This window comes from Ursus americanus, chromosome 2 (genome assembly GCF_024610735.1).
Source record: "Ursus americanus isolate L20-20 chromosome 2, mUrsAme1.1.p, whole genome shotgun sequence".
Lineage (NCBI taxonomy): Eukaryota > Metazoa > Chordata > Mammalia > Carnivora > Ursidae > Ursus > Ursus americanus.
The window spans coordinates 10,076,754-10,103,096 of record NC_142128.1 but is presented as its reverse complement, the minus strand read 5'-3'; the positions used below and the strand labels follow the sequence as shown (position 1 = coordinate 10,103,096).

General features: G+C 59.8%; 1 protein-coding gene across 2 annotated transcripts; it reads right to left on the bottom strand.

Moving 5' to 3' along the window:
* Nucleotides 1–666: 666 nt before the first annotated feature.
* LIMK1 (LIM domain kinase 1) lies at nucleotides 667–26,044 on the bottom strand. 2 transcript variants are annotated; one of them, XM_045786177.2, is made up of 16 exons: nucleotides 25,797–26,044; nucleotides 24,048–24,144; nucleotides 17,316–17,454; nucleotides 16,917–17,026; nucleotides 15,607–15,813; nucleotides 10,841–10,946; nucleotides 10,563–10,729; nucleotides 9,364–9,547; nucleotides 8,436–8,522; nucleotides 7,986–8,117; nucleotides 6,797–6,856; nucleotides 6,452–6,517; nucleotides 4,070–4,226; nucleotides 2,516–2,571; nucleotides 2,094–2,251; nucleotides 667–1,998 (listed from the first exon to the last, which is right to left on the bottom strand). In XM_045786177.2, exons 1-16 carry the CDS (start codon nucleotides 25,849–25,851, stop codon nucleotides 1,836–1,838), a joined length of 1,944 nt encoding a protein of 647 aa, XP_045642133.1. In that variant the 5' UTR covers nucleotides 25,852–26,044; the 3' UTR covers nucleotides 667–1,835. The 2 variants fall into 2 exon arrangements, with proteins under 2 accessions (XP_045642133.1, XP_045642134.1); XM_045786178.2 differs by lacking the exon at nucleotides 25,797–26,044 and adding an exon at nucleotides 20,604–20,996 and having other exon boundaries at nucleotides 24,048–24,146.
* Nucleotides 26,045–26,343: the final 299 nt, after the last annotated feature.

Below are 26,343 nucleotides of genomic sequence, written 5' to 3'. Positions count from 1 at the left end.
GCATGGAGGCCTCTGGTCAGCCACCAGTGTCAACCTGCAGCCACGTCAGGAAGCCCCATTACAAGGGTCCTTGGAAGCGGACCCTCCAGCTCCACTCACGTTGTCAGAGGATTGCAGCCCAGACAGTACGTGACTACCACCTCAGGAGAGACCCCTGACCAAAACTATTCACCCAAGCTGCTCCCAAATTCTTGACAGAGTTCAGCCACAAGCCATCACTGTTCTTTCAAGCCATCGAGTTTAAGAGGTGATTCAATACGCCAACACCAGATAGCTAAAGTAACCCCCCCCTTTCCCTAAATGCCCCTGCTGGGGGCGCGTAGCTGCTTCCCAAAGTTCACCATCTCTGGGTTATCCCACTATCCACTTTTTACCCTTGCACTGTCTTTCAACCGCTGCGTCAACAGTCCCCTGTATCAAACGCCCTCTAGTTGAAAGAGCTAGTGTGATCTGTTTTCCTGACTGGATCCCTGAGAGTTTTAGAAAGAAGAGAACGTTTGTTATTACATGAGAGCAATACATTCCCTAGTATCTCCTCCTCCCCGCTCCCAAACCCAGCTTTGGAGAAGTCTCCACTCGAGTGGCCTGCCCCCTGGGCTTCTAGTCACAAAGAGCCGCTCTCGTTCCTGGTTCCTCGGGGCCCCAGACACGCATGGCAACGGGGAATCTGGGTGGGGAGTATGGAATTTATTTTATTGTTCTGAGTCTGGGTTTTTGTTCCTTAGACATCACGATTCCTGGACGGAGGGGACGCGTCCCACCTCCCGGACTCGTAGTCCCACGGGCCTGTCTGGGTTGTTTTCCAGGTTCAAAGTGCACTGAGAAGGCTTCACAGTTTTAATACTTCCTAGATGCTCAACTGAGGCAAAGTGACAAAATGGCCCCCCCACCCCCGCCCGCCAGAAAAATAAAACCCCAAGCCCCCCAACAGCAGCTGCTGCAGCCGTATGAAAAAATAATACAAATTCTTCTTAAAAAATAGATTACACAGAAAGAACCCAGAGGACAGAGGGCCATGGGGCAGGGGCGGGGAGCCTGGGGAGAAGCCCGGGAGGGGTACTGAGATGAACTGCGGGGGCTGGGATGCTGGTGGACACGTGCCTCGTCCGCTCTGCCCAGCGTCCCTCTGTGGCTCCGCCCGGCAGCTCTGACCCAGGGACCCGACTCCCCCCTCCCCCAGCGGACCCTCCCTTCACCCTGAGGCCTGGTACCTGCTTCTCACTAAAGTGGCTTCAAGAAAGAAATGGAGAGACCCAAAGCAAGAGAGGCCTGCGGCCGAGCTACCGGGGACTTCCATCCTACAGGGGCAGACCTCTCTGTGTTTGGGGGTTTGGATAATTACCAATACCTGCGGCTACCGAGACACCCCCCCAGGGTGTGAGGCCCCCCAGCCACGCGGCCTCTCCCTCACTCTGCGGCCTCCCCTACGTACCCAGCCGTTACCAGGCCTGGTCTGAGACTGTCTCCAGCCCAGCCTCAGAGGAGCTGCAGACAGGTGGGTGTGCACAGGACGGCTGGGGGGGGCGGGGTGCAGGATGGCGCGGGACTCACGCGGGCCCTCCAGCTCATGCAAGGAGAAGCGGGAGGGGGCGGCCCCACCAAGACAGAGGTAAGGCAGGGCGAGGTGACGGTGTGTGCAGCCAGGCCAGCTCTGGGGCCAGGGGCAGAGACGGGGCAGGGGCCACGGCCCGCAGGGGAGAAGAAGGCAAGTCAGGGCCTGGCACCAGGTAGGAGTCTGGGTGCCTCCCGCCCAGCGGAGGCCTCCACACCCGGCCACGACCTGCAGAGGAGTGTGGCGCCGGCGGTGGGGCCGGAGGCAGCTGGGTGGGCTGGGCTCAGTCGGGGACCTCGGGGTGAGCAGGCAGTCCGCTCTCGCCACGCCGGTAGGTCTCCCAGAAGCCCCTGTCCAGCTGCTCCAGCTGCGGGCCCAGTGGCAGGTGGCCGGCCAAGTGCATGCGGAGGGTCTCCAGCCATTGCTCCAGCTTCACGAAGGAGGGCCTGGGGTGACAGGGGGGTGGGGTGGTGGGTTCTGCTCCACAGGGGACCGGCCCCACCTCTAGGGCTGCTCCCAGCAGAGCCCCAACCGCACTTACCTCTTCTCAGGGTCCAGATCACAGCAGCGCACGGTGATGGGGAAAAAGCTCGGCGGGCAGTTTGGGGGGCAGTAACGGTCCAGGAAGCCTCGCACATTGAGGCCAAAGTCCATGGTGCGGGGCAGGTAGTCAGGGTCCGCATTCACCCGCCCAATGATCTGTCCCGCACAAGGCGCAGCAGTTAGCCAGGGTGGTGGGGGGTAGGGAGTCCCTGGGGCTGGGCACCACTTGGTCTGGTACCTGCCCGGCCAACACGCCCCCTGGGGGGTGCAGGCTGCTGTGGGCAGCCCCGTTCCCAGGAGCCCCCCCCGCCCGCCCCCCAGCCTGGGGCCCCTGCAGACTTCCACCTGCAGCCCAGCAGTGCAGGGAGTGGACGGGAGCCACCAAGCCTCATGCCAACTGCCGCCCGCCCCTGGACCTACCTCGCACAGGACGATTCCAAAGGAAAACACATCTACCTTCTCGTCATAGCTGCGGCCTAGGCGGAGAGATCGGCTGTCAGCAGGTGAGGCTAGCTCAGGGGCCGCCCGGCTGGGGCCAGGAGGCAGAGGCTAGCAACCTCCGTGGGACCAGGGCTTAGGCTCTGCCCCCTTACTCCCCCCCGCCCCAACCAGGTCTGAGCAAACTTTGGGAGATGAGGAGAGCCCTGGGCAGGGGGTTCTAGGCCCGACTCGGCCACTGACCAGCTGAGACTCTAGGCAAGTCAAGGACCATGTGGTGGCCTTGAAAATTATCCATGTAAAACCCCTGGGATGTGTGACATTAATTTATCGGGAAAAACGTCTCTGCCAATATGATCGCTAAGGATCTTGAGATGAGGGAATCCTGGATTATCTGGGTGGGCTCTAAGCACCATTAGAAGTGTCCTAAGGGAGACCAAGGAGGAGAAGACACAGGAGGGGGGGCAGGGGCCACGACCCCAGGACAGCCACCAGCAGCTAGAAGCAGCAAGCAGTGGGTGATCTCCCCTCAGATCCCTGCAGGGAGCACAGCTCTCCGGACTTCCGACTTCTGGCTTCCAGAACCATGAGAGAGTAAGTTTCTGCTGTTTTAAATGGTCCAGTTGGTGGAAATCTGTGGACGGTGGCCCCAAGGACAGGCAAAGGCTCGGAGCCTCGGGCTCTTCAGCTCTGACACGGGGAATGAGACCATCTACTGCAGGACACTGAAAACCACCCGTACGGCCGCTCTCACGTGTCGGATTCTGACTGGTTTACAAACTAGCTGATCCTCACAGCCCCCCCTGAAGGTAGGGAGTGAGGCCCATGTTGCAGGTTAAGTCGCCGGGGTGGGATGTGGGCGGCTACGTTAACTCCGAGATGCCGAGATGCCCCTGGCCCTGCCTGCCCTGACCCCATTGTGCACCTGCCCGGGCGGGGGCTTTATAGCGCACCACGCAGCCATACGTGGGTCACCGGGTGACGGGCCTGATAAAAAAGAAACGAAGTGGGAGAGAGGCCCCAAGTGGGCCAGGCTGTCCACCACCTACTCCCTGGGCCCCATAAAGATGTCGCCCTGCATGGGACTTGCCAGTGTGATTAAGTCAAGATCTGGGGATGGGCAGAGGATGATATGACCACAAAGGTCCTTATGAGGGAGGCAGGCACGGAAGGAGACCTGACAACGGACACAGAGGTCCAAGAAGGTGCCAGGGTCCTAGCCTTCGTCAGAGGACGGGGCCTCGGGCCAAGGAACGGAGGCAGCCTTTAGAGGCTAGAAGGGAAATGGGTTCTGCCCTCAAGCCTGCAGAAGGAACCCAGCCCAGCCGACACCTGACTTCCCAATCCCAGCACTAGATAATAATTTGGTGTTTAAGCCAAGTGGGTGGTGATTTGTTACAGCGGGACAGGAAAAGGAGGCACAGGACCCAAGGAGGGAGCCGAGGGGGAGGAGGCGGAGGCCAGGGACTTGGGGGCCGCAGACCGGCCTGGGAGCCCTGGGCCCGGGTGGATGGGACGGGCGGGCGGCCCACTCACCATTGATCATCTCGGGCGCCATCCAGTAGGGGTTGCCCACCACCGTGTAGCGCTTTTTGCGGTCTGCCTTCTTGAGGCTTCGCAGGTCTTCAGGCTGTGTCTTTTCTTCCACCATGAGCCGGGCCAGCCCGAAGTCGGCCACCACCACGTTCTTGTTCTGGGGTGACGAGGAAGCAGGGCCGCACTGAGACCAGCTCCCGGCACCACCTGCCCACCCCACGCGTAGTCGGGACCGATCCGCAGACAGCTCCGAGGACACGCCTCAGACACCCTGGGGCCTGGGCTGCCGGGGCGCCCGGCTGTGCAAGGGAGGTAGCGATTCTCATTTAAGACCCAGGTCCTCCGCTTGACCCGGGAAAGCTCTGTCTGTCACTCCTCCCTCCAACAATCTGGGGAGGTGCATGTTAATTTCATCCCCACTTTACACACGATAATGCTCAGGCCCAGAAAGGTTAAGAGTGTTGCCCAAGGCCATCCAGCTGGTCAGCTCCACTGTTCTAGGTCTGCAGGAGCCCTTCTAGGCCTGTAGCCCTGTGGAGTGGAGAGGCTGACTGCTGTGTCTACCCGGCAAGATGGGAAAATCGGGGAGGGTGCCCCCCTGAAGGACAGGGGGCAGGCAGGAGCCCTGGGGCACTGGTGCCAAGTCCGGGGCTGGGGAGGTCCTCTAGCAGACCCTACATGCCAGCCCCAGGATTGGCCACGGTGCCGGGAGACCGAGGAGTGGGCACAGAGGCGGAGACGGCAGGGCCCCAGCCGGGCGGGGCTAAGGACCAGGCTCACTTCGTAGGGAAGGACTCTGTCACTTCTGGGAGTGACACCAATGTGACAGGTGCCTAGAGAAAACTGTACAAAGACAGCAGACAGGGGAGGCGCTGAGCACACGCAGGGTCCGCCAGGATCGTTCAAGTGCTGATTCCTGCCCCATTCTGCTGAGGGTGTCCACTTTTGAAGAGTCCCCCCAGACCCTGCTATGGGAGACCAGTAAGGGTGACCGCCGGATTCTCGGAGGCCCCAAATGGTAGGCAGAAGTTTTGGTTTGTGCATAGATGGATTCTGGGGATTGGGGGGGGCGGCTCACAACTCTTATCAGATTCTCAAGGGATGCCCCCTGCTGCTGGGTAGAAGCTACGAGAGGCCACCCTGTCCCGGCCCTGCACACCACGCTGGCTCAGCCTTGCAGTGACGCTCATCGCCAGCAGGGGCAGTGTGAGCAGGCTCGGGGAGGCCGGTGGCTCCACCCTCGCCCACCTCTCTGTGCTCACCGCCCACTGCTTTCCGAGCCCAGGTGCCCCCAGAACCTCCTGAAAATTCCCAGTGGGCTGAGACACCCGCCCCCACCCCCAACCCCGCCAACTCTAAAGTGACCAACTCATTGCTTCCTGAATGTCATGCTGCAGGGCCTAAAACCCTTCTTGTACTGAATTCATTTGGCAAATGCCTGCCTGGAGAACTTCTTCCTCCACGCCCGGATCTCAACCTGCCCGTGGTGCGATCAATGGTCTCCTTCTCCAAATTCATGTCCACTTAGAATCTCAAAGTGACTCTATTTGGAGACAGGACTTTTGCCGATGCTACCAGTTCAGATGAGGTTATACTACATCAAGGCGGGTCCCAAATCCAGTGCCTGCTGTCTTTGTAAGAGGACACACAGTGGGAAGCCTCAGGCAGTGGCTGCCGGCCGAGGAACGCCAAGGAGTGCCAGCGGCCTCCAGAGGCTGGGAGAGAAGCACGGGACAGATTCTCCCTCAGAGCCTCTAGAAGGAGCCAACCTTGTCAACACCTTGGTTCAGGACCTTTTGCTTCCTGAACCCTGTGAATGCATTTCGGTCGTTCCAACCCTTCCAGTCCATGGTTCTCTGTGATGGCAGCCCCAGGAAACGAGTGCGCCACCTCTCCAGCTGGGCATGGCCAGTCATCCCCTGCTGTCTCCTGTGGACAGCCCTCCGTCCCCACCCTTCAGACCCTGGGCTCCCTGCCCCCCCTCCCCACTACCCTCACTTCCCCTTGACCATGCCCACCCCCACGCCCAGGCCCCCCTCCGGACCTGCAGTTGTTCCTGCTGCGTGCTGCAGGCCTGGCCACTCTGCCGTGGGCTGTTCTGGCAATGCCACGCTCATGAGCTGTCACACATTACCCATCGCTTTCTCCTGTACCCATTTATCAGAGCCTCCTAATAACCTGGGATGTGGGCGGCTCAGAGGGCTGCAGCCACAGTCCAAGCAAATGGCCAAGCCGGGTCTGTCCCCCTCCTGGCGCTGCTTCCGCACAGGCCGGAGGAGAACTGGAGGAGGCAAGCCAGGATCCCGGTCCCCGAAAGGCCCTGAGGCTAGGAGCATGCGGGGCAGGGCTCTTGCAGTCTCCCTCCCCGCCCGGGCTGCTCACCTCTCGGACCAGGCAGTTGTGGGAGTTGAGGTCCCGGTGGATGATGTTCATGGAGTGAAGGTAGGCCTGGGGGCAGGGGGCATGGAGGTCAGGAGGCCGCTGTGCTGAGGGAGCCCAGCCGAGCCAGCCCTGGCCCCCCAGAGGCTGCCCCAGTCGTGTGAGTGAGGGGTGCTCTCCCCACCTGCATCACCCACCCGCTCTGCTTTGTCTCAGAGCTTCCTGACGGCTCCCGTCTCAGACTTTCTTGCAAAGTTTCAGGTTAGTGGAACAGAATCTTTTTGTAAGTGGGGTCAGATCACCCAGCCCAACCCCCCCAACCCCTCCCCCCACCCCGAGGCTACTCACCATCCCTGAAGCGATGTCCTTGGCAAAGCTCACCCTCTGACTCCACGGGTACTGGCTGTCCTGAGGGGGCGGAGAGAAAGGCCAGGATGGGCCAACGGGGCCACGGTCTCCCGGTTGGGTGAGAGAGAAGCCAAGGGAGCAAGTGTCCCAGAGAGTCCAGTGACCACCCCACCCTTGCACCCACACCTGTCCGCATCTAAGGGGTGTGGGTGGGTAACTCAAACACATCAGTTTCCAGTATGTGATTTCAAACACAAAGTGGGGGATACGCCTCCATAACTCCCGATCCAGCTCTCTGGGGAAAAAAACCTCGCTCTTCAACACAATCCCATTCTTTCAGGTTTTTAGAAAATCTGCACCTACTTTCCTGTACGGGCAGAGACAGATGGGCCCAACGAGAGCGCCTACAGAGCGCCAGCGAGGAGGGCTCTCGGCTCGGATCATCTGGAAATGCCTGCTTCTCTCACCCCGTCCCGCAGCCGCAGACCTCGAGTACGGGGTGAGGACATCAGAGAGCATAAAAGACCAGAGTGCAGTGAGGAGCCCCGCGCGGGGGTAGCCTGGCATTTCCAAACTGCACTTGACCACAGAATCCTTTCTGAGAACTCGCACCTGTGAGGGGCCTGCAGGGACCCCAGCCTGAGGGAGGGAGGCATCCGGGGTGCGGTTGGGGAACAGGACCGCTCGGTCTCGGGCATGCCGAGATGGGGCACCGTCCACGAGCACCAGGCTGCTACAAGCTCCTCCCCAAATACGTGCTCAGTTTGGATGTGCGATTGTTCTCCAAGCTCTTAAAGTTCCTAATTTTACAGAACATAGTAAATAGTACAAAGGCCCCCAGCGGAGAGGTAGCAAAGGTGCCTTTCCTGAGGTGCCCGCCCGTGGCAGGTAAGGCTGGGATGGCTGCTCTGGGCCCGGAGAAAGGGCCAGGCTGCGGGTCCGCAGGCCGGCCTCCCCGAAACAGCCTGTGTGTCCTCTCCATGAAGCTGCTGCCCTCTCTGGACCTCAGCTTTAGTTGGGCGTTGGTGGCTCCCTGTCTGATTCAGAATCAGGGTCTGGAGGGCTTTGGAGACCGGGGGCCAACCGCACTGAAGGGGCTGAGGGGGCCCAGAGAGCAGCTGCCTGCCCAGGGCCCACAGTGTGGCGGCGGGGATGGGGCAGCAGGCGGGGGCTCTGCGCGGGCACTCACCATGCTCTTGATGATGCCCCGCAGGGTGCCCCCCTTGATGTACTCTGTGATGAAGTTGAGCCTCTTGTCCTTATAGAGCACCCCGATGAACTTGAGCACGTTGGGGTGCTCCAGGCATCTCATGACCTTCACCTGGTGGGGTGCAGACAGGCTAGGCCTGGGGCTGTGCCCCAGTCTCTTTCTCTCCCCGCTGCCCCGCCAGAGGCCACCACGGGTCCCGAAGGTAGAGGAGTCCCTGCCTGTCCAGCCCACGCCACACCCACTGGCCACTGTGCTGTCCGCATGAGCTGTGCCCACCCCCAGGGATGCCCTTGTCCTTCTCGCTCTCCTGGCGAGATACTTTCTCTTCTTCCAATGTGTGGCTTGAGTGTCCCATCCTCCCGGAACCCCGAGCCACCTGTCTCAATGGAGAAGTCTGGTGAAGACGGGACAGCAGTTCTGCTCACTGACCTCCTTGAGGAATGTCCTTTGGGTCTCTTCGTCGAACCGGATCAGCTCCTTCATCACCATCACCTCGCCCGTCTCCCGGTGCGTCACCTGTGTGGGGACACCGAGGCACAGAGACTCAGTGCCGACAGAGGCTCTGCTCTCTGCCAGCCTTGAAGGAGGCCCCAGCCCCACCCCAGAGCTGCGGGGGAGACGGACACATGGCTTGAAGCTCTTCACAGGCATTTCGGGTGATGCCCCCCACCCCCGAGGGGCGGGACTTATCGATTCCCTCATAGATGAGGCAACGGGGCCTTAGGAGGCTTCCTGATAGCATCCAAAGTCACCCAGCAGGAGAGAAGGGGGTGGCTGGGGCTCAGGTCCAGGACCGCCTGACCCAAAGCCCAGCTCTCTTTGCTCTGCTCTGCTGGGTGGTCTCCTGGAGGTCGAATGGAGGCTCTACCAGGGACTCCCCTCCCTGGGAAGGGGACCGGGCACAGGGCCTGACAGGCACCTTCTGCATAATCCTGAACCTTCCAGCTGGGTCACAGCCAGGGGACATCAGAGTTGGGGAAGGGCTTACTCTCTACTGGAGGAGTGTGGGAGGGGGTAAGCAGTGTAGGGGCCATGAGAGGTTGGCCTCAGGCTCAGTATATACAAGGCCCTGGGAAGGGAGCCTTCTGGGTCAGCCCGGGTTGCCCTCCCGCCCACCACCTTCCAACCACATCCTCCCCATAAAGTTCTAGGTCTCTCTGAAGTAGGTCCCCTCCCCCTAACCAGCTCAGGGAAGCCCAAGTGGACAAGAGCACAGGCCAGAAGTCTGGAAGCCGGGTGCCCCTTCCACTGTGGGTTTCTGGAGGCACTGGAGGGAGGCATGTGGACTAAGGGCTCTCACCTGGACCGTCCCCCGCTCCCACTTCCGGCCCCACCCCTGCGCAGGCCCACGCCGTACCTTGATGGCCTGTCCAAAGCAGCCCTTGCCCAACACCTCCCCATGGATGAGGTCTGAGGGCCGGAAGATGCGGTGCGGCCGGCAGACCACGCGGAGGGATTCGGAGCGCCCCAGGTCCTTGCGCTGGGAGGCTGGGGAGCCCAGTGAGCCGGCACCCGGAGACCTGTCGATGCTGTAGCTCCTCCTGGGGAGGCGCAGGCCGGGCTCAGGGTCACCGGGGCAGGTGGGCACCAGGCCTCAGCCCTGACCCCTGCCTCCTGCCCGCCACGCTCCCATCCACGCCAGTCCATGTACGATCAGCACCCCCACCGCAGTGCGGGCGAGCGCGGCCCAGGGCAGCTCTCCGGGGTGGCCGTAAGGCTCTCGCCCCACCCTGACCAGCCCCCAGAGCCCCGTCCTAGGCCTGCCATCCTGCTATCCTGCAGGTGGCGTCCGCAGGTCCGTCTGCCCCTGGCCTGCTCTGCCTGACCCGAGGTGAGATGCTGTCTCCCAGCATTCGGGTGCCAGGCCCTGGGGTGTGGAGGCCGACAGCCTGGCCAGGATGGCCTAACCCTGCCGTGTGAGTGGCTCCAGGGGGCAGCTAGAGCTCCAGACAAATGCATGCAGGGAGGAACGACAGGCCTTTGACACCACCGTTTTTTAGAGTAAACGCAGCTTCCCCAGAAGGTATCCCCCAAAAATCTTTGCCCGGAGTCCTGCACAGGCCTCAGGGTGAGTGGAGTGAGGACCAGGCTGCCTCTGGGTTTCTTCCTTGTGCTCCCCTTCCCTTCAGGAGGGTATGGGGCCCCTGGGACCTCCTGCCTGGGCCCCTGCAATGGCCCGTGAGCCATCTCTGGGCTCGGGCACCCTTGTGCACAAGGGACGGGAAACGCGCCCTTTAGGCGGCCCACCCCTCCCCAACGACATTCGATGCTCCCGTCATCCTGAGCCACCTGCCTGCTGCTCCGTGAAGCCAGGGTGCTCCGTGAACCCTGGGAGTGCTGGGCAACCCCCAGCTGGGGGGGCTTGTCCCCTGCTTTCTCACCTCTCATGACCCTTCCCCTCTCAGCCCTCTGTACCCCTTGCTGGCCTGCTTCTCTGCAAGGCTGAGTCCCCCACCAGACTGGGAGCTCCTGGACGGCAGGGACCAGGCCCTAGCCCCCCCAAGGCCCGGCGTCCGTGAAAGCCTCTGGACACAACAAAGCACGGGGCTGACTTACAGGACAGGCTTCTGCCGTGACGAGCTGCCCACCTCCCCACTGGGAGTGTGAGTTGGGGAGACCAGGAGGCTGGGCTCAGGCCCCGGCCCGTGACCCAGCGTGTCGTGGGGATCGTGCTCAAGAGTTAGCTGGAGCAGGCGGCTGGTTTCCTGGATCAGCAGGTCAATCTGGGGACAGCGGGCGTGCCATAGGTGAGTCCGAGCTGGTGGAGACGGAGCTGGGGGAGGAGTCGGGCATGAAGGCACCCCAATCCTGCTCACCAGACTCGGGACCCATACCTCATCCAGGGGCACATTCCGGATGGGCGTGCCATTGATTTCCAGGATCCGGTCTCCGACATGGATGGAATTCTTCACATCGGGGCTCATGCAGCCTGGGTCCACCCTGTGGGGAGACAGTCACAGTGGTCAGACCCCTGCCTGCCTGTCCCCTGGAGCCCTGACGGGAAACCAAGGCCGAGGGGATCAGATCGCAGTGAGGGAGGAGGCAAATTCATTTCTATTTGGCATGCCTGACAGATGGCACCCGTCTAGAATCTGGAGCTCTGGTTTGGTGGGGAAGAATTCCGTCATTGATTACGGGTATCGGCTGTGGGTGTGAAAGTGGAGAAAAGTGCTATTTGCTGCTCCGGCCTGGAGGCTTAGGGGCTCCCATTCGGCAGAGCGCAGTCTCTGCCACGCAGGACAGACCGATCCTTCCAAATGCCTGCTGTGCTTTAGGCCTCCACTTCTCCAGAGTCAGCAGCACGGGGCTAGCAGCCCACCCGGAGCCACAGCTGCAGCCCAGAGACAGGATGGCACCCAGACTCGAACCCGCGGAATGGCCAATTTGCCAAATGTATTTGCTTCTTTGAACTCCTTGGTTACCTTGTGTTCGTCTTGTCTTCACCAAGGCTTTTTAAGGAACGTTTACTTTGTCTTTGCCCTGAGATGGGGGAAGCGGTAGGGAGTGGAACAAAAAGGAGACCGGGGACTTCAAGAAAAAGGTTTTGTAAGGGGCACTTGGGTGTCGCAGTCGGTCAAGCATTTGATTCTTGGTTTCGGCTCAGGTCATGATCTCAGGGTCATGAGATCGAGCCCACCTCGGCTCGGCTCCGTGCTGGGCGTGGAGGCTGCTTGGGATTCTCTCTCTCCCTTTCCCTCGGCCCCTCCCCCCTCCTCGCATGTGCTCTCACTTTTTCAAAAAGAAAAAGAAAAGAAAAAGAGGGGGCGCCTGGGTGGCACAGCGGTTAAGCGTCTGCCTTCGGCTCAGGGCGTGATCCCGGCGTTCTGGGATCAAGCCCCACATCAGGCTCCTCCGCTATGAGCCTGCTTCTTCCTCTCCCACTCCCTCTGCTTGTGTTCCCTCTCTCGCTGGCTGTCTCTATCTCTGTCGAATAAATAAATAAAATCTTTAAAAAAAAAAGAAAAAGAGAAAAAAAGGTTTATAAAAATTCTCTATTATCAAGAGTATATTCTCACGTGGGGGAGCTCTGCCTTACCCTGGAAAGCCAGGTAATTCGTGCAGGAGAACAGAGTTAGGCAGTCACCACCATGTGGCCATCGCAGTAATAAGTGACACAGCTAAGAAGCCCCCATGGATGCTAAAACCGTTCGGGGAAAGGCTGCTGGGGGCAGGATACTTACAGACTCAAATCTCACAAATGACTTATTGATCATGTTACAAAGGGGAAAAACAAACCCCAGACAGCAGACAGCAGACTGTACTTGAACCGAGTAATCAAAGGCGACATCCCCAATAAAGGGCACGCGTTATTGACTTCGTGGGTCTGGTCGGAGGATGCGGGAAGGACACGGCATCACAAATGCTGTATCAGGTCAAAACGCGTTACCCAAATCTGACAAAGTGGACACAGCCGCCAGACCCAGATGGACGGGCATTCTACCGAATAACCGGCCCATGTTCTTCGCAAATGTCAAGGTCATGAAGGACGATGAAAAGCTGAGGACCTGTCACAGACTCAAAGAGACTGAAGGGGACACGAGCGTTCAATGCCATGTAAGGTCATGGACTGGATCTTGGGAGGAGGGAAATGGCCAGAAAGGACGGTGTTGAGAAAACTGGCAAAATTTGAATGTGGACTGTATACTGGACTGAAGCATCACGTCAGTGCTAACTTCTTCAACGTCATAATTATGCTGTAAGACATGACGATAATTACGTAAGAGAATGCCTTTGTTTTTAAGAGAACGTGTAAAGTACTTGGTGGGGAGGAAGGGTCAGTAGTGCCTGTGACATGCTCTCAGTGACAGTAACTGACAGCAATGTGTACATATACATTAAGTCATACATACACACGTGTGTATATGGAAGGGAACATACACACTCTAAATGCGGCCCCGAAAAAGTTAAAATTGGTGAACATAGCTGAAGCGTGGGCAGGTAGTCAATGTTCTTGTTTTGGTAAATTTCCCATAAATTCGAAAATTTCAAGATAAAGAGCCGAAAAACAGTGAGCATGTTTCATCAATACAAGCTTCTAGTGGGTACAGTCTTCAAAGTACACTCCTTAGCCTCCCTGCCTCCCCTCAGTCTCCTGCTAAGGTGGCAGGGGGCTGGGGCACACGTGAATTAAACCTTCTTTCAAATGCTGCCTTCGACAAACAGAAAAGCGGTCCACGAAGACTTGTTTAAAACAGACAAGTCAATCGGGTCAGCAGACTTTGGGGGGCAGGGCGGCCCCTCCGAGGGCGTGGTCTGGGCCGAAATTGCTGGGAAAGCAGATGCTGGCTGGCGAGGGCGCTCATCCAGCGAGGGAGGCAGGGAGGAGGTGCTGCTGGCTTTCTGGTTCTAAAATCCTGCCTGGTTTCGAGAGACCAGCTGGTCTGGGAGTTCCCCCATCTCTCTCACCAGTCTGTCTGCCCGCTTGTGTATACGAGGCAGCTGTGGGCCTGGCTGCAGCTCAAGGTGGGGGAGCAGAGGCAGGGGCAAGACCGGACGCATCCTTCCCCGGCACCACCTTCCCCCCTGACCAGTGCGTCGCCGTGGTGCCGGGACCAGACAGCTGTGGGAGAGGCGTGCGCTGGGTCCAGTGGAAGCTGGCACTGGGCTCCCAGGCAGAATATGAATGTGGGGGGGGGGGGTGGTGGCATTTAAAGCTACTTCTCAAGGAGTCTATCAAAGCCCAGGAGAGATCTTAGAAGGCTCCAAGGTGCCCAACTTCCTCACTAGGCAAAGACCCTAAAGCCCAGAGAGGACAGGGGGCTGCTTAGTGTCACACAGCGTGTTGGCAACGGGGCTGGCTCCTTTCTCTGCCTGCCTTCTTGCATTTCAAACCTTTTCTATATCCTTTAGAATCTTCGTTAGGGATGACCTGCTCATATCAAATCTTGGTCTCCTGAATCCTGTGTGCCTAAATGTGTTTTTATTTCTCCCCCTTTCTTGAAAGGTATTTTCATCAAGGACAGAATCTTAGGTTGGCGGTTATTTTTTGCTCAGTGCACAGAATACATCATTTCACTTATTCCCAGCTTCCTCTGTTTCTGTTGAGAAATCAGCTGCCCCCCTTTAAAGATAATTTGTCTATTTGTCTATTTTCTATGTCAACTTTTTTTTTTTGAGAGAGAGGGTGCTTGCGAGCAGGGGGAGAGGGAGAGAGAGAATTCCAAGCAGACTCCACATTCAGCATGGAGCCCGACATGGGGCTCCATCTCACGACCCTGAGATCATGACCTGAACCAAAATCAAGAGTTGGGACACTTAACCGACTGTGCCACCCAGACTCCGTGGCCACTTTTAAGGACTTTTCTCTCACCTTTGGTGTAGTAGTTCCACTAGATGGGGTGATCTGTGGGTGGATTTCTTTTTATTTTGTTTGGGATTTACTGGGCTTGTGTCTGGGGATTGGTGCCTGATGTCAGCTCTGGGATGTTCTTGGCCACTGTATCTTCAAATGCCGCCTCCTTCCCATCATCTCGCACTTCTCCTGGGATGCCAGATGGCATCCGTGTGTCCTAACCTCTGTCCTCCATGTCTCCTAACCTCTCTTTCACAGCTTTCGTCCTTTTGTGTCTCCGCCTCTCCCTTCGGTAGTTTAAAGCCCACCTCCACCGTTAAACCCTTGCATTGAGGTTTCCATTTCAATAATTACAGATTTCATTTCTAGGGGTTCTGTTTGGTTCTTTTCCAAATTTATTTGCTCTTTACTCATTTCTCCCCAAACATCTCTTATTGATTACAACATATTGAGCACAATTATTTTATATCATTTCCGATGATTCCAGTGTCTGGAGAGTCTATAGGTCTGGTTCTACTTCCTGTTGTTTCTGCTGACTCTCGCTCACAGTGCCTTGTTTCCTTAGGCGGTCAGTGATTTTGCACTGAATGGCTCATCTTCCTGGGGACACTGAGCTCGGTAAAGTGAAAGGATCTGCATCTGATGCTATCAGGGACTGGGGAACACTGCCAGCTGGGAAGTACTTGAAACTTTTACAGTTGTGACTTGGGGGCGTTTCGAGCCATCCAGGCATATGAGTTTGGGTTTGCAAACCCAAGTTTGTGAATTCTCAGGAGAGATTCCCCCCTCCCCTTCCATTCAGGCTCAAATCAGTTTATCTTCCAGTTCTGGGAGTGGGAGACTGATGGAAGGTGTGGTCTGCTTCTCGTTCATCCTCACTCTGAGAGCCTTCTGGGATCTCAGCCTAATGGAGGAGGAGTTCTCTAATGTGACCGGCTTCCTCGAGCAGGTCAGGGCTTTGAGAGGCCCAGCCATGAAAGGACTTAAAAACTGAAGCTTAAGTTCACTGAGTTTTGATTTGGCCTCAGAGCATGGCTGTCTTTCATGGTTCTGCTGATGCCCCTGGGCTCCCTGCATCAATTATCCTTGACCTGGTTACTCCTCTTTCTTGTTGGGTTATACATGGATTAAAGAAGTTGTTTTAAATATTTTATCTAACACCGGTCATAGTTTTTAAAGGAATGACTGGACCAGGGATGTGGCATACAACCCTGGTTGTCAGAGCTGGGTTCTATCTATGCCCACATGCTCACCCAGCCCTAGAGTCCGCCACCCCCCCAGAGCCCCCATGGCCACAGCCAGACTCACCCCTGGACACGGACGGTGTGGGAGTGCTCTGTGCTGCAGCCCGGCAGACCGTGTGGGGGGTCGATGGAGACTGAGAGTCCACGTTTGCCATGAGTCGAGGCTGGGATGGATACTAGGGTAACTGTGTGGGGCAGGCGGGAGCCGGGGGAGTCGGGCAGGATCTGCTCGATGACGGGGGTCACCACAGTCTGGTAGTAGCAGTGCCCACTGCAAGGGCCACGCGTGGTAGGGACCCAAAGAGGGGGAAGAAAAGAGTGTCAGGACAGTCAATGGCATCACCACGCCCCCCATCTCCCAGCCCTAGGCTCCTCTTTCCTCCCCACCTCCCCTTACGGCTCCCCAAGGCAGGAGGGTCGTAGCTGCCCCATAGGTTTGGAGCAGGAACTGAGCACGTCTGGCCCAGCCCCTGCCCCTCTCAGTCATTCTGGGCTGGTCTATTCCTGTCATGCTGTAAGCTGGCCAGGAAAAGGCCTGTGGATAAATCCAGTTCAGGAGGAAGTCATTAAAAGCCCATTTGGGACTAAGCCATGCCGCCCGGGGAATCCAGCATTATCAGCACTGTATAATCTAGAATTCGTCTGGTCTTTGTCCTGGTTCCTGGGAAAGAGGGTCTAAATCCTTGGAATAGGAGTGGTCCTCAGCCCATACCTGAGCTTGTGTTGACAGATGACTCAGGATGGGAGCCAGGCACCAGAAAGAACCAATCATGTGATTAGATGGGGGTGGCCTGTGACCCAGCCCGACCTTGGAGGAGGGGGGGGCGGGGGTGGCTGAAGAGTAAGTTCAATCATGTGCCCAATGATTCAATCGATGGTGCCTACGTAATGAAACCCCAATAAAAACTCTGGTGATGCCAGGGCAAATGGGGGCATCACATGTCCTGATTCCTGATTCCGCATTTGGGGACCCTCCCACTTTGTTCTTTGTGTCACTTCCACTGGCTGGTCCTCATATAAAGGGATCTGTGCCCTTTATAAAAACCCCTGTAATCCTAAGTATAGGGCTTGCCTGAGTTCTCGGAGTCGCTTAGTGAATTCTCAAAGTTGAGGGGTTGTGGGAACCCCTGAACTTGGGGCCAACTGGGGACTGGGCCTGAACTTGCGGGGTGTGTGCCAGAACCACCCCTCCGTGACACGGGAGAGCGGGCGTCTAAGGCGGCTGTTCTCGGTGTGACTCCCGTGTCCTTCCTCAGTGACTTCTACGCCCAACTTCTATTAACACCTGCGCCATGCAGGAGGGGAAAGGACCCCGGTGTGGAAGACCTGGAACGGGGTGGGCACCGCAGGCCCGGATGGGGCCCAGGCACTCACCAGTACAGCTTGGAGTGTTCCACCAGCGTGTAGGTGTCCCCGTCCCCGATGAAGGTCCCGCACGTGAGGCAGATGAAGCACTCGGGGTGGTATTTCAGCTCCCCGGCCACCTGGCAGGGGGGTGGCGGGGACAACCCAGCTCAGCAGCCCCTGCAGCCCCATAGCTCCTCTCCTCACCCTCCCCTTGGAAGGGCAGACCCGACCCAACTTTGGGGGCCTGGCTGGCCAGCTCTAGGATGCTGGTTCCAGAGACACACAGACAGACCAATGGGCTCAGAAGGCAGGGGGGGAGTCCGACCCAGCGAAAAGGAGAACCAAAGAGGGCTGGGGTAGGGAAATCCGTGAGGACACACACATGCCTGCACCAGGCGTGGGGTGTGAGTGGGGCAGGGCACTTACCATGACCAGCCCCTTGGTGATGTGCTCCGAGCACCCGTGGCAGGACTCTCCATAGCGGGCCCAGTAGTCCCTCTTGCAGAAGAGCTGCCCATCCTTCTCGTAGTACTGGTGTGAGAGGGAGGCACTGCATTCACAACACCTGGGTGGAAGAGGCACAGAGACTCAGTCTGGCCCGGGCCCCCTTCCCCACAGCAGGTGCCTCTGTAAGAATTAGAAAAAGGCGTGCCTTCCTTGGGCAAAAGAAACCTGTGCTGGGGCCCAGGGCTTAGCAGGAGTCTAGGATGGCTTCAGCCTCTCTTGGCCCCTCGACTAGAAGCCTCTGTGCAGTGCACAGCCTGTACAACCACCCATGGCAGTTCTGCACCTAGAGCACCAGATCATCTGGCCAAACCGCCAGTCCCAGGGTGAGAGATGCGCTTCACCTCTGAGCCCCTGTCCCTTGTCAGGCAAGGGAGACAGCCCAGAAAAGGCGAACAGCTTGCTCCTGCTCACCAGTCCCGTGGAGGGGGGAACGGAACGGAACCTAGGCGCCCAGGACTCGGGTGGGGCTGATGGAGATGGCAGTGACCTGGTGAAGCTGTGAAGAGCTACCACCTGCTGGCACCTGCCCGCTGTCTTGGCTAACTGTACTTAATCCACACTGGCCACCACGAGGCAGATGAACTCTGGAGGCTCTAAATGCCCAAGGTCGCGTGATGGGTGCCACAGACCCAAAGCAACGCTACTCCCTGTTCCGCTACAATATAAGGCAGGAACGTGGCTCAGCAGACACCAGCCAGGGTCAGTGAAGACAGAGGATCTCCTTGTTTCCGAGACCTCATCCAGCCCTCGGGTGCCGCAGCCCCAAGAAGGGGGCTCAGCCCAGCCCTGCTCACCCCAGCTCAACCAGGGCCCCAGTGCCGCACCTGCCATCAGAGGAGCAGTGGCGCTGACACAGAACGCCCGGATGTGTGGTCATCAAGGCCAGGACCCCTGCCCTATCGGGGGGGCTATGGGAGAGGCCCGGCTAGGGCCCCGGAAGGAAGCTGGGGTGAGGAGATGCACCTGCTTCCTTCCGTGTGTTATCCCACAGGCCAGGAGGTAGACCTACATGCCTGGCATCCTCCCACCCAAGTGAGCTGGACGGGGACCAGCAGCTCAGCTAAGTCAGGATGAGCAAACGCAGAAATGCGCCATGTCCTGGGAACCAGCCAGCAGGGGCACAAGTCACACTGGGTTTCGAAGAGCCTAACTGAGGGTCCTGGCCACATATGTACTCTGGGCCAGAGTACACAGTGAGCAGAGAACCTGCCTGGCTCCGCTGCCGTCTGAGCGCCCTGGGTCATGTGCCAAGGTCAGGCAGGGACCAGGTACCAGGCTCAGAGCTCACGCCCAGTAGGGAAACAATCCAGGAGAGAGGAGGGCAGGGAAGATTGGGGCCTGAGTGAGACTGCCCGGCCCCCAGGCGCCCAGAGAACCCTCAGCCTCTGCAGCCAGCGCACGGATGGTCACACAGACCACACTCACTGATGCTCGTTAGGAACCAGGGATGAAGAGGAGGGCGAGGACGGCAGCCAAGAGTGCTGGTGGGACACTGTCCCTTTAAGAGGATCCAGCCAGTTCCCCATTGTCTGGGAGCCTGAGGGGAGGGGCCGGGGACCACAGGCGGGGCTGGGGGTTGGGGAGAAGAAGGCACAAAATGCCTGAGTTCAGATGCACCGGGGCGGGCGTGCACGCAGGAAGGGGGGGGTCCGATGAACTCCAACTACGAGAGGTGGGGGTGGGGAAGGGAGAGCCTCTGGAGGCCGCCCTGGGATGTGAGAGCAGGCAGCGGAAGCAACGCTGGCCGGGAGCCATGACGTCATCCTCAGCCCTTCCTGCCCCCGCACACCCGGCCCCAGCCCCGGGCGCCCTTAGGGGGCGCGCATCTCACTGCGGGGCGGACGAAGGGGCAAGTAAGGCGTGGGGCCTGGAAGGAGGCCGCCCAGGATGAGAGGGATCCCGAGTGCACGCCCTCAGGGGCCTCCAACCTGGCGGGAAGGTGCGCGGCGGAGGCGGAGACGGCTCTGTGAAGGGGCGGGCGCGCGCACCGCACCGTGACCTTGGGGAGGTTCCCCCACCGCCCGCGCGCCCTGTGCCATCAGTGAGTGATTCACTTTGCCCTTCCACCGGCCAGACACTCGGCGCGTCACAGCAGTGTCACCACAGAAGTCTCCCCCTCACTGCTGGCTGCCAGGCTGCAGGAAGCAGGGCCCCCCCGCCTGCCTCTGGGTGGGTGGGCCCGTGGGGGCTCCGGAGCAGCCGCCTTCCTCTGGGGGAAGAGAATGCTCTTCTCCAGCCTGCAAACTCCTAGCCTGGCACTCCCGCACAAACATTCCTCACTGTAGCAGCCCTGGAAGACGGGGCGCTGACTCCCCCAAGGGCGGGGGGGGGGGAACGCACTGGGCTCCCTGGCCACCACTTCCCTGAAGCCGGCTCAGTCACCCGGCTGGGGTGCCCCCACATGCAGTCCGCACTGCCAGCCTCTCTGCCATCACCCCGAGGGCTCTCCGAGGTCCCACGCCAGGCACTCACAATGAGAACCTGGGACCGGTCCCCACTGCCAGCATCCCAGCGCCGCTCCCGGGGGCACCGCCGGCTGGGCCTCCATCTCAGACAGGGGATGTAGCCCAGGCTCATAGAGCCGCTTGGTGCCGGCACTCAGGGCCTCAGTGTACCTCTTAGTGTGGAAGGCACAGAGGAGCCCCTGGCCCTGTCCATGCCTTCATCTCTCAGGCCCATATGCAGCCACCAGCCAGAGGAGGAAGCTGGGGCTCTTGGGGGTGCCCCCACGCGTGTTGCTGCCCCCAGCTGGGATGTCAGGGGAGAAGCACCAGGGACCGAGGGTGTGAAGGGACGACCGGGCAAGACAGAGAAACTGGAGGACGGGCAGGCAGGCACAGAGCCCAGCTCAGGCACTGAGGGCTGTACTGGGGGGCAGCAGCCAGCTCCGCAGGGACAGGTCCATCCCTCCCAGGGATGCCCTCTAGCCAAGGCCACATCCCTGGACATGAGGGGTGAAGGAAGAACAGCTGGAGGACCAGATTCGCAGGGAGACCGACCAAAGGGCCAGAAGTCTCAGCAGCGGCCGGCCTGCTTTCCCCCAACAGGCGGCCAACAGTGACCGAGGAGTTTCAGTTCTCCTGCCCCCATAGCAGCCCAGGCCCAGGTAGGTCTGCCCCACAAGGTGGCCTCCGGCCCCAGGGGGCCCTCACCCAAGGGGCCCTGCCTGAGCTCTGGGCCAGGTGGGGGGGGGGGCTCTGCACTTACTTGGCTCCTCTGAGGAAGCGGCTTCTTCTTAGGGCCAGCATCCCTTGCAGCAGGGGGGCAGCGTGGGGGTGGGCCGGCTGGCTGCTTCCCCATCCTCCTCCAGGCCCTCAGGATTGGAGGCTGCAGAGGGTGGGGCCAGCGTGGCCACACAGCCGGGGAGGAGGATGCAGCAATGTGGCTGGGGAGGCCTTGGTCTGGCCCACAACAGGAAGCAGTTGGGGGGCCTTCTGCTCTGGTGCAGGCCGGGAGGCGGTGGCCCGCACTCCGCCCTCAGCCCTGCACACCTGAGAGCGTGCCCTCCAGGCCCCTAGGCCTCCGCCGGGACAAAGGCAGCGGACGCTCCGGACGCTCTGGGGACAGGGACAAGCTCTCAAGCAGCTGCTTCTTCCAGTGCTGCTCCCAAGAGAACAGAGGTTGACTTCCACGGACGGTCTGTCGTCCCTGCCTGAAAGGTCCCCCAGAGAGGGGGAGACTGCACCCGGGCCCTGGCTCTGAACCCCATGCCCCCTGCATGCTCACCCCTCCTCACTGGTGGGGGGGCACCAGCCCACCCAGCCTCTGGGGAGATGTCACCAGAGCTATAGTGGCCCCAGGGCTGGTGTGCTGCCGGCTTCTGGGAAGGAACCTCCCGACCAGCAGCTGGACCAGAGCAAAGCTTGGACCACTCGGCCTGGCCATGACCTCCCAGGAGGTGGGGCGCGCAGGAGGTGGGACAGCTAGGACTGAGGAAGGAGAGAGCCCTGTGGTGACAGTGACCCCCTCGTGCTAATGCCAGAGGCCTGCCATGTGCCTTCACAGCTCTCCCATCACAAGGTACTCGGTCGGGGCCCCAGGACCTGGTGCCAGCCCCCCGTCACGGCACTGAGAGGCTCCTAGGGACAAAGCAAGTAGAATCCAGAGCCTGGCTGCCAGGTGGCCATGGGACGCAGGCAAGCAGTGACTCCTCTCAGACCGTGCTTCCTAACTGTCACAGGGGTAAGGACACTGTTGGCCTGGCTCAGATTTGGGGGCTGTTGGGAGAACCGCACACCACCGCCAGCACTTGTGGAGGCCAGAACGTGGATGCCATGGCTCTTACTGCCTGTGGGCCTGCTCTTGTTGTGGGAGCCCTACCTGTAGCCCATCACACCCGGGACGGCAGCATATCCTTCTCCCTACTGCCCTGACCTGGGGCCCTACTCCTCTTCTGGTTGCAGGGCAGGGACCCCTGAAAAGCTACATCCCACTTCCCTGCTGTGGCTTCCATGGCCACGTTCCTTGCCCTCCCCCCGTGTCTCCCCAAATTCCACCTCCCTCCCCGCCCTCAGCAGAGAGGGGTCCCCCAAATTCTTCCCGATTCCTCTCGGCCCCATCCTGAATCCTGCCCACCATCTCCATCTCAGCACCGGGCCAAGGGAGCTGCCTCTCCAGCCTTCCCACCTCTGAAGGGTCTGAGACCACCTCACCAGCTCTGGGCCAGGCACCACCAGCCCGGGTGGCCGGCTGCATTTCAACTCAGTGTGGCTAGGCACAGCTCGTCATCAACCCAGTCCCCGACTCCAAGAGAGCCGAAGCACCGCCATCCTCCCCAGCACCCAGGGCAAGAGCCCAGACGGCTTCAGATGCTCCCTCTGCTATTCCCCAGTCCCTGCTCGTGCGCCCCTCACCTCTTCACCCCTGCAGTGACTCAGGGTGAGGCGGACACAGGCTCCAGCCCGTGCTTGCGTGTAAACCGCGCAAGTCGTGATAACTCATGGGGTTACGGTGAAGGCTTAACGAAATCCAGCTGGTGAGGCCTTGAACAGCGCAGGAGTTGGGGCACCGACCCCGCACAGTCACAAAACCATGGGTAACTTTCAGCTCCCCCAAACTTAACTGCTCATGGCCTCCTGTTGACCGGAAGCCTTCCCCATAACATCAACAGCGTGTTAACACATATTTTATATGTTATATATAGCACCTACCGTATTCTTACAGCAAACTAAGCTAGAGAGAATGCTAGTAAGAAAATCAGAAAGAAAAGACATTTGCATATCGCACTGTAAAAAATCTGCAAGTAAGTAGACTGGCACAGTTCAAACCTATGTTGTTCAGGGTCAAGGGTAATGTTAAGAGCGCCAATAAACAGTGGCTAATATGCCTATGAGCCGGAACTGTCCCCTCTCTCCACTGTAGTCACTGTCCTAGGTCAGGCCTTCTGAGCTCAGATCCCTGAACTCCTGTGACAGTCCCTTCCCTGCCAAGTCACTGCCATCTGCCCACTGGGATGGCATTTTTCAATAGCACTTCCGCCCACATCCCTCCCCTGCTTTCTGCAAACCCTTGGCAGACTCCCTACTGCCCTTGGAAGGTCCTTATCTTGGCCTTGGGGTCCTTTCACAAACTGATCCCAACCTCCCTCCTCCGCTCACTCTTTTCCAACCAGATGAGCTCTCAGTTTCTGTCTCTGTGCGTGTAGCTTTCTCCGCCTATCCAGAGCCCTCTTTGTCCCTGAAGGTTTCTTGTGATCGCCTGATTGGGAGCTCCGGGGCCCGGCGCCTGCCTCCCTTCTGACCTCACCAGCCAGGGTGGGTGCTGTGTGTTCACTTCACTTGCTGGCTGTGTGACTTTGGTCAAGGAATTAACCTCTGTGTCCCCAGAAATGGAGACAACACAATATCTAGAAGTCCTTAGAAGGGTGCCTGGCCCTTCCTAAATAGCAGAAAATGTTGGACGCTATTCTTAAAGAAAAACCAACCAACCTTGTCAGAAGTTCCCACTGCCTAAAATAAGCCCCTTTAGCTTGTGGTCGATGCCTTCCCACCTCAACTCTGCTATTCACTGACTGGCCCTGCCCTGTCACCTGCCAGGCCCATTGCCTGGAAATGCCCCCGTCACACTTCCCCACGTGGGAAATTTCACGTCCCTGAGACCCCGGGTTCTGGCCCTACAGCTAACTCTAAGGCTATCCCCTGCACCTGCCTCTCAGGATGGTCCCATCGGGTGGCTGGGCCACCTCTGGGTCCCCCTGTGCTTGGCCGCAGCCCTGAGCCCGCTCTCTAATGCTTGGAGTTGGTTTGTGGAGGGATGGGGCTGGTCTTACTGGGCTGTGCATGTTCACAATGGGGCCTGGGTTGTATCTTCCTTCCTTTTCTGGAGCATGAGCACCCAGAAGGTAGGGGCACACTGCCCTCCACAGCCTCCCCGTGCCTGGGTGCCAGTAGGCCTCAGTAATACCGGTGGAAATTCAGGTCGCTCTCCTCCTCTCCTCAGAGGTCTAGGATGACAAAACAGAAAGGCCCTTGGGGACCTTCTAGTCTAAATGCCTCATTTTACAGATGGGGAAACTGAGGCCACAGACTTCCTGGAAGTCACAACCAGAGATGGCACCAGAGGGACTAGCCAGGTCTCCCAGACCGCTGACCCAGCCTCTGGTCGCTGGCAGGCCTTGCTCAGGGCACCCCCACCCCGGCCAGACTGCCCTACCTGAAGCAATCTGCGTGCCAGTCAGCATTCAGGGCCTGGAGGTACTGGCCATCATAGATCCTCTGGCCGCAGCTCGCACACACGGGCAACTCACTTCCTGCAAGGACACAGGGAGTCAGGAATCACTCTCTGGAGGCGCGGTCGTGCACCCACACAGAGCACCCAGACACTGTGCCTAGCAGGAGAAAAGACGCAGGTCTGAGAGTCTTGGTGAGATCTTGGCTAAGCTGCTAAGCCTCTCTGGGCCTCGGTTTCCCTATCTGTAAACTGAAGAGGAGGATTGGATGTCCACTCTCCAGCAACAGCATTCTTCTGCTTCCACTCCTGTCTGGCAAGGTCAGTTGGGAGGAAGAAAGCAGCAGGATTTAGAGATAAGGCAGCAGGTGACACTCTTGTCACTGCCCCTTTCCTCCCCTGCCTGTCCAGGAAGAGGAATCTTCAAAGGGCAGGGACTGGACAGGGCCAGGTTGGTGTATCCAGAGCTGAAGCCCCCACAGGAGGAGAAAGGCAGGAAGCCCGGAGGTGCTGGCCGCATCTGAGTCTGGGCCATGCCTTGGTCTATGAGGGCCTGGGGCTGCAGAGCTGGGCACTCCCAGACAACTGCTCTGGGGACGCCTGGCACCTCCTCAAGCCGGCCATTAGGCATGCTTAGTCATTCTAGGGGCCTAGTATCCTTGGAGCTGGGTGGGCCCTGGAAGTTCCCCCAAACCTGCTCCTCCCCATTGTACAGATGGGGAGACTGAGTCCTGAAGAGGGCAAGCCTGGTCATACAGTCAGGCTCCCAGGCCACAGCCTGGCCCTCCATGAGGTTGCAGGGACCAAGAGGCAGGGGTGACAGTGAGCTGGGCCCTTGCCCCAAGTAGGCCTTCAAGGGCCTGGGGGAGGGCTGGCAGGAGTCCTAGGGAAGAGCAGGGCTGGAGGGGCTGGCATAAATGGGACCTGCATTGTACCAGGTGAGACTATGTGATGGCTGCTCGGGAAACCCTGGGAAGGAGACCCCAGGGAGGGAGTCTTGGGGGTCTTCATACCCTAACTGTCCTGCAACCCAATCCCTGGGCCTCAGGAAGGGGAAAGGGTCTGAAGAGGAGACTAGAATGAGAGTCATCCTCCCAGCCAAGACTGATGGCAGGCACTGGGTTTGGTGCAGGGAGAGGGGGTGGGAGCCCCCAGGATACTGCCAACGGTTCCCTGGAGGAGGCTTATCTCTGCTCTGCCCATCAGAGCCCCCAACCACCAGTACCGGGGGCCAACTACCCAGCCCCCAATTATAAAGACGGGGAAACTGAGGCCTGGGACGTAGCCCCTGGCTCAAGGTCACGGAGCAGGGCGGGCAGCTCGGACCCAGGGCTGCGGCTTCCCCAGCCCCTCTTTCATCCCGGCCGGCTTAGAGACAGGATAAGGGACGGCCCCAGTGCGGGCCCCGGGCGGGCAGACCACGCGGAGGGAGGCTGGGACGGGCGGGCTGCGCCTGGGACTCCTCCCGGGTGGTCGTCGGTCGGGGGAGGGGGCAGGCGGGGATGAAAGGGAGGAGGGGCCCACCCCGGGCAGAGGTGGGGGAAACGGGGTGGGAGCGTGTCAGGGAGGGGCCTGAGGGCTCGGGAAGGGCGAGCTCATCCCCGAGGAGGCAGGGGCGCGGCCTCGCGGCAGACCCGGCCTCCGCGGCTGCCCGGCCCGGCCCCCTCCCGTGCGCCCGCTCCCCCAGCTGCCCCGGCGCGACGCCCCCACCCGCCCGGCCCGCGCCCCGCGCACCTTCCTCTCCCATACGTTCTTCCCTCCAGGTGCAACAAAGTAGCGTCAACCTCATGCACTCGGCGGGGGGCGGGGCCCGGCGGGCTGGGGCTGGGGGCGGCCCGGGCCCCGCGAGCTCGCCCGCAGCCGGCGCCGCCGCCGCCGGCCCGGGAGGCGGAGGCGGAGAGCGCGGGCCGGGCCGGGGTGGGCTCGGGGCTCGCGGCGCCGCCGCCGCCTCTCGGACACCGGCTCCGGCACCGGCTCCGCGCCGCGGCGGCCTGGGGAGGGAGCGGAGGGGCGGGCCGGGGCGGGGCCTGGAGCTGCGGCACGGGGGCGGGGCGGGGCGCGGGCGAGCGGCCGAACTGCCCTGCGCGGCCCCGCCTCGCGCCCTCGGCGGCGCCCCGCCCCGCCCTTTCATTCATCTTCGCCCGAGCGCCAAGTCTCCGCTGGGCGCCGCGAGGCGGAGACTCGTAAGCCGAAAACTGCCGCATCGGAAGGGAAGCGTGCTCCGGTGCGGCAGCCTCGGGGGATGCAAAGGCCCGGAAGGGGCCTCAGTTTCCCTTGGGGG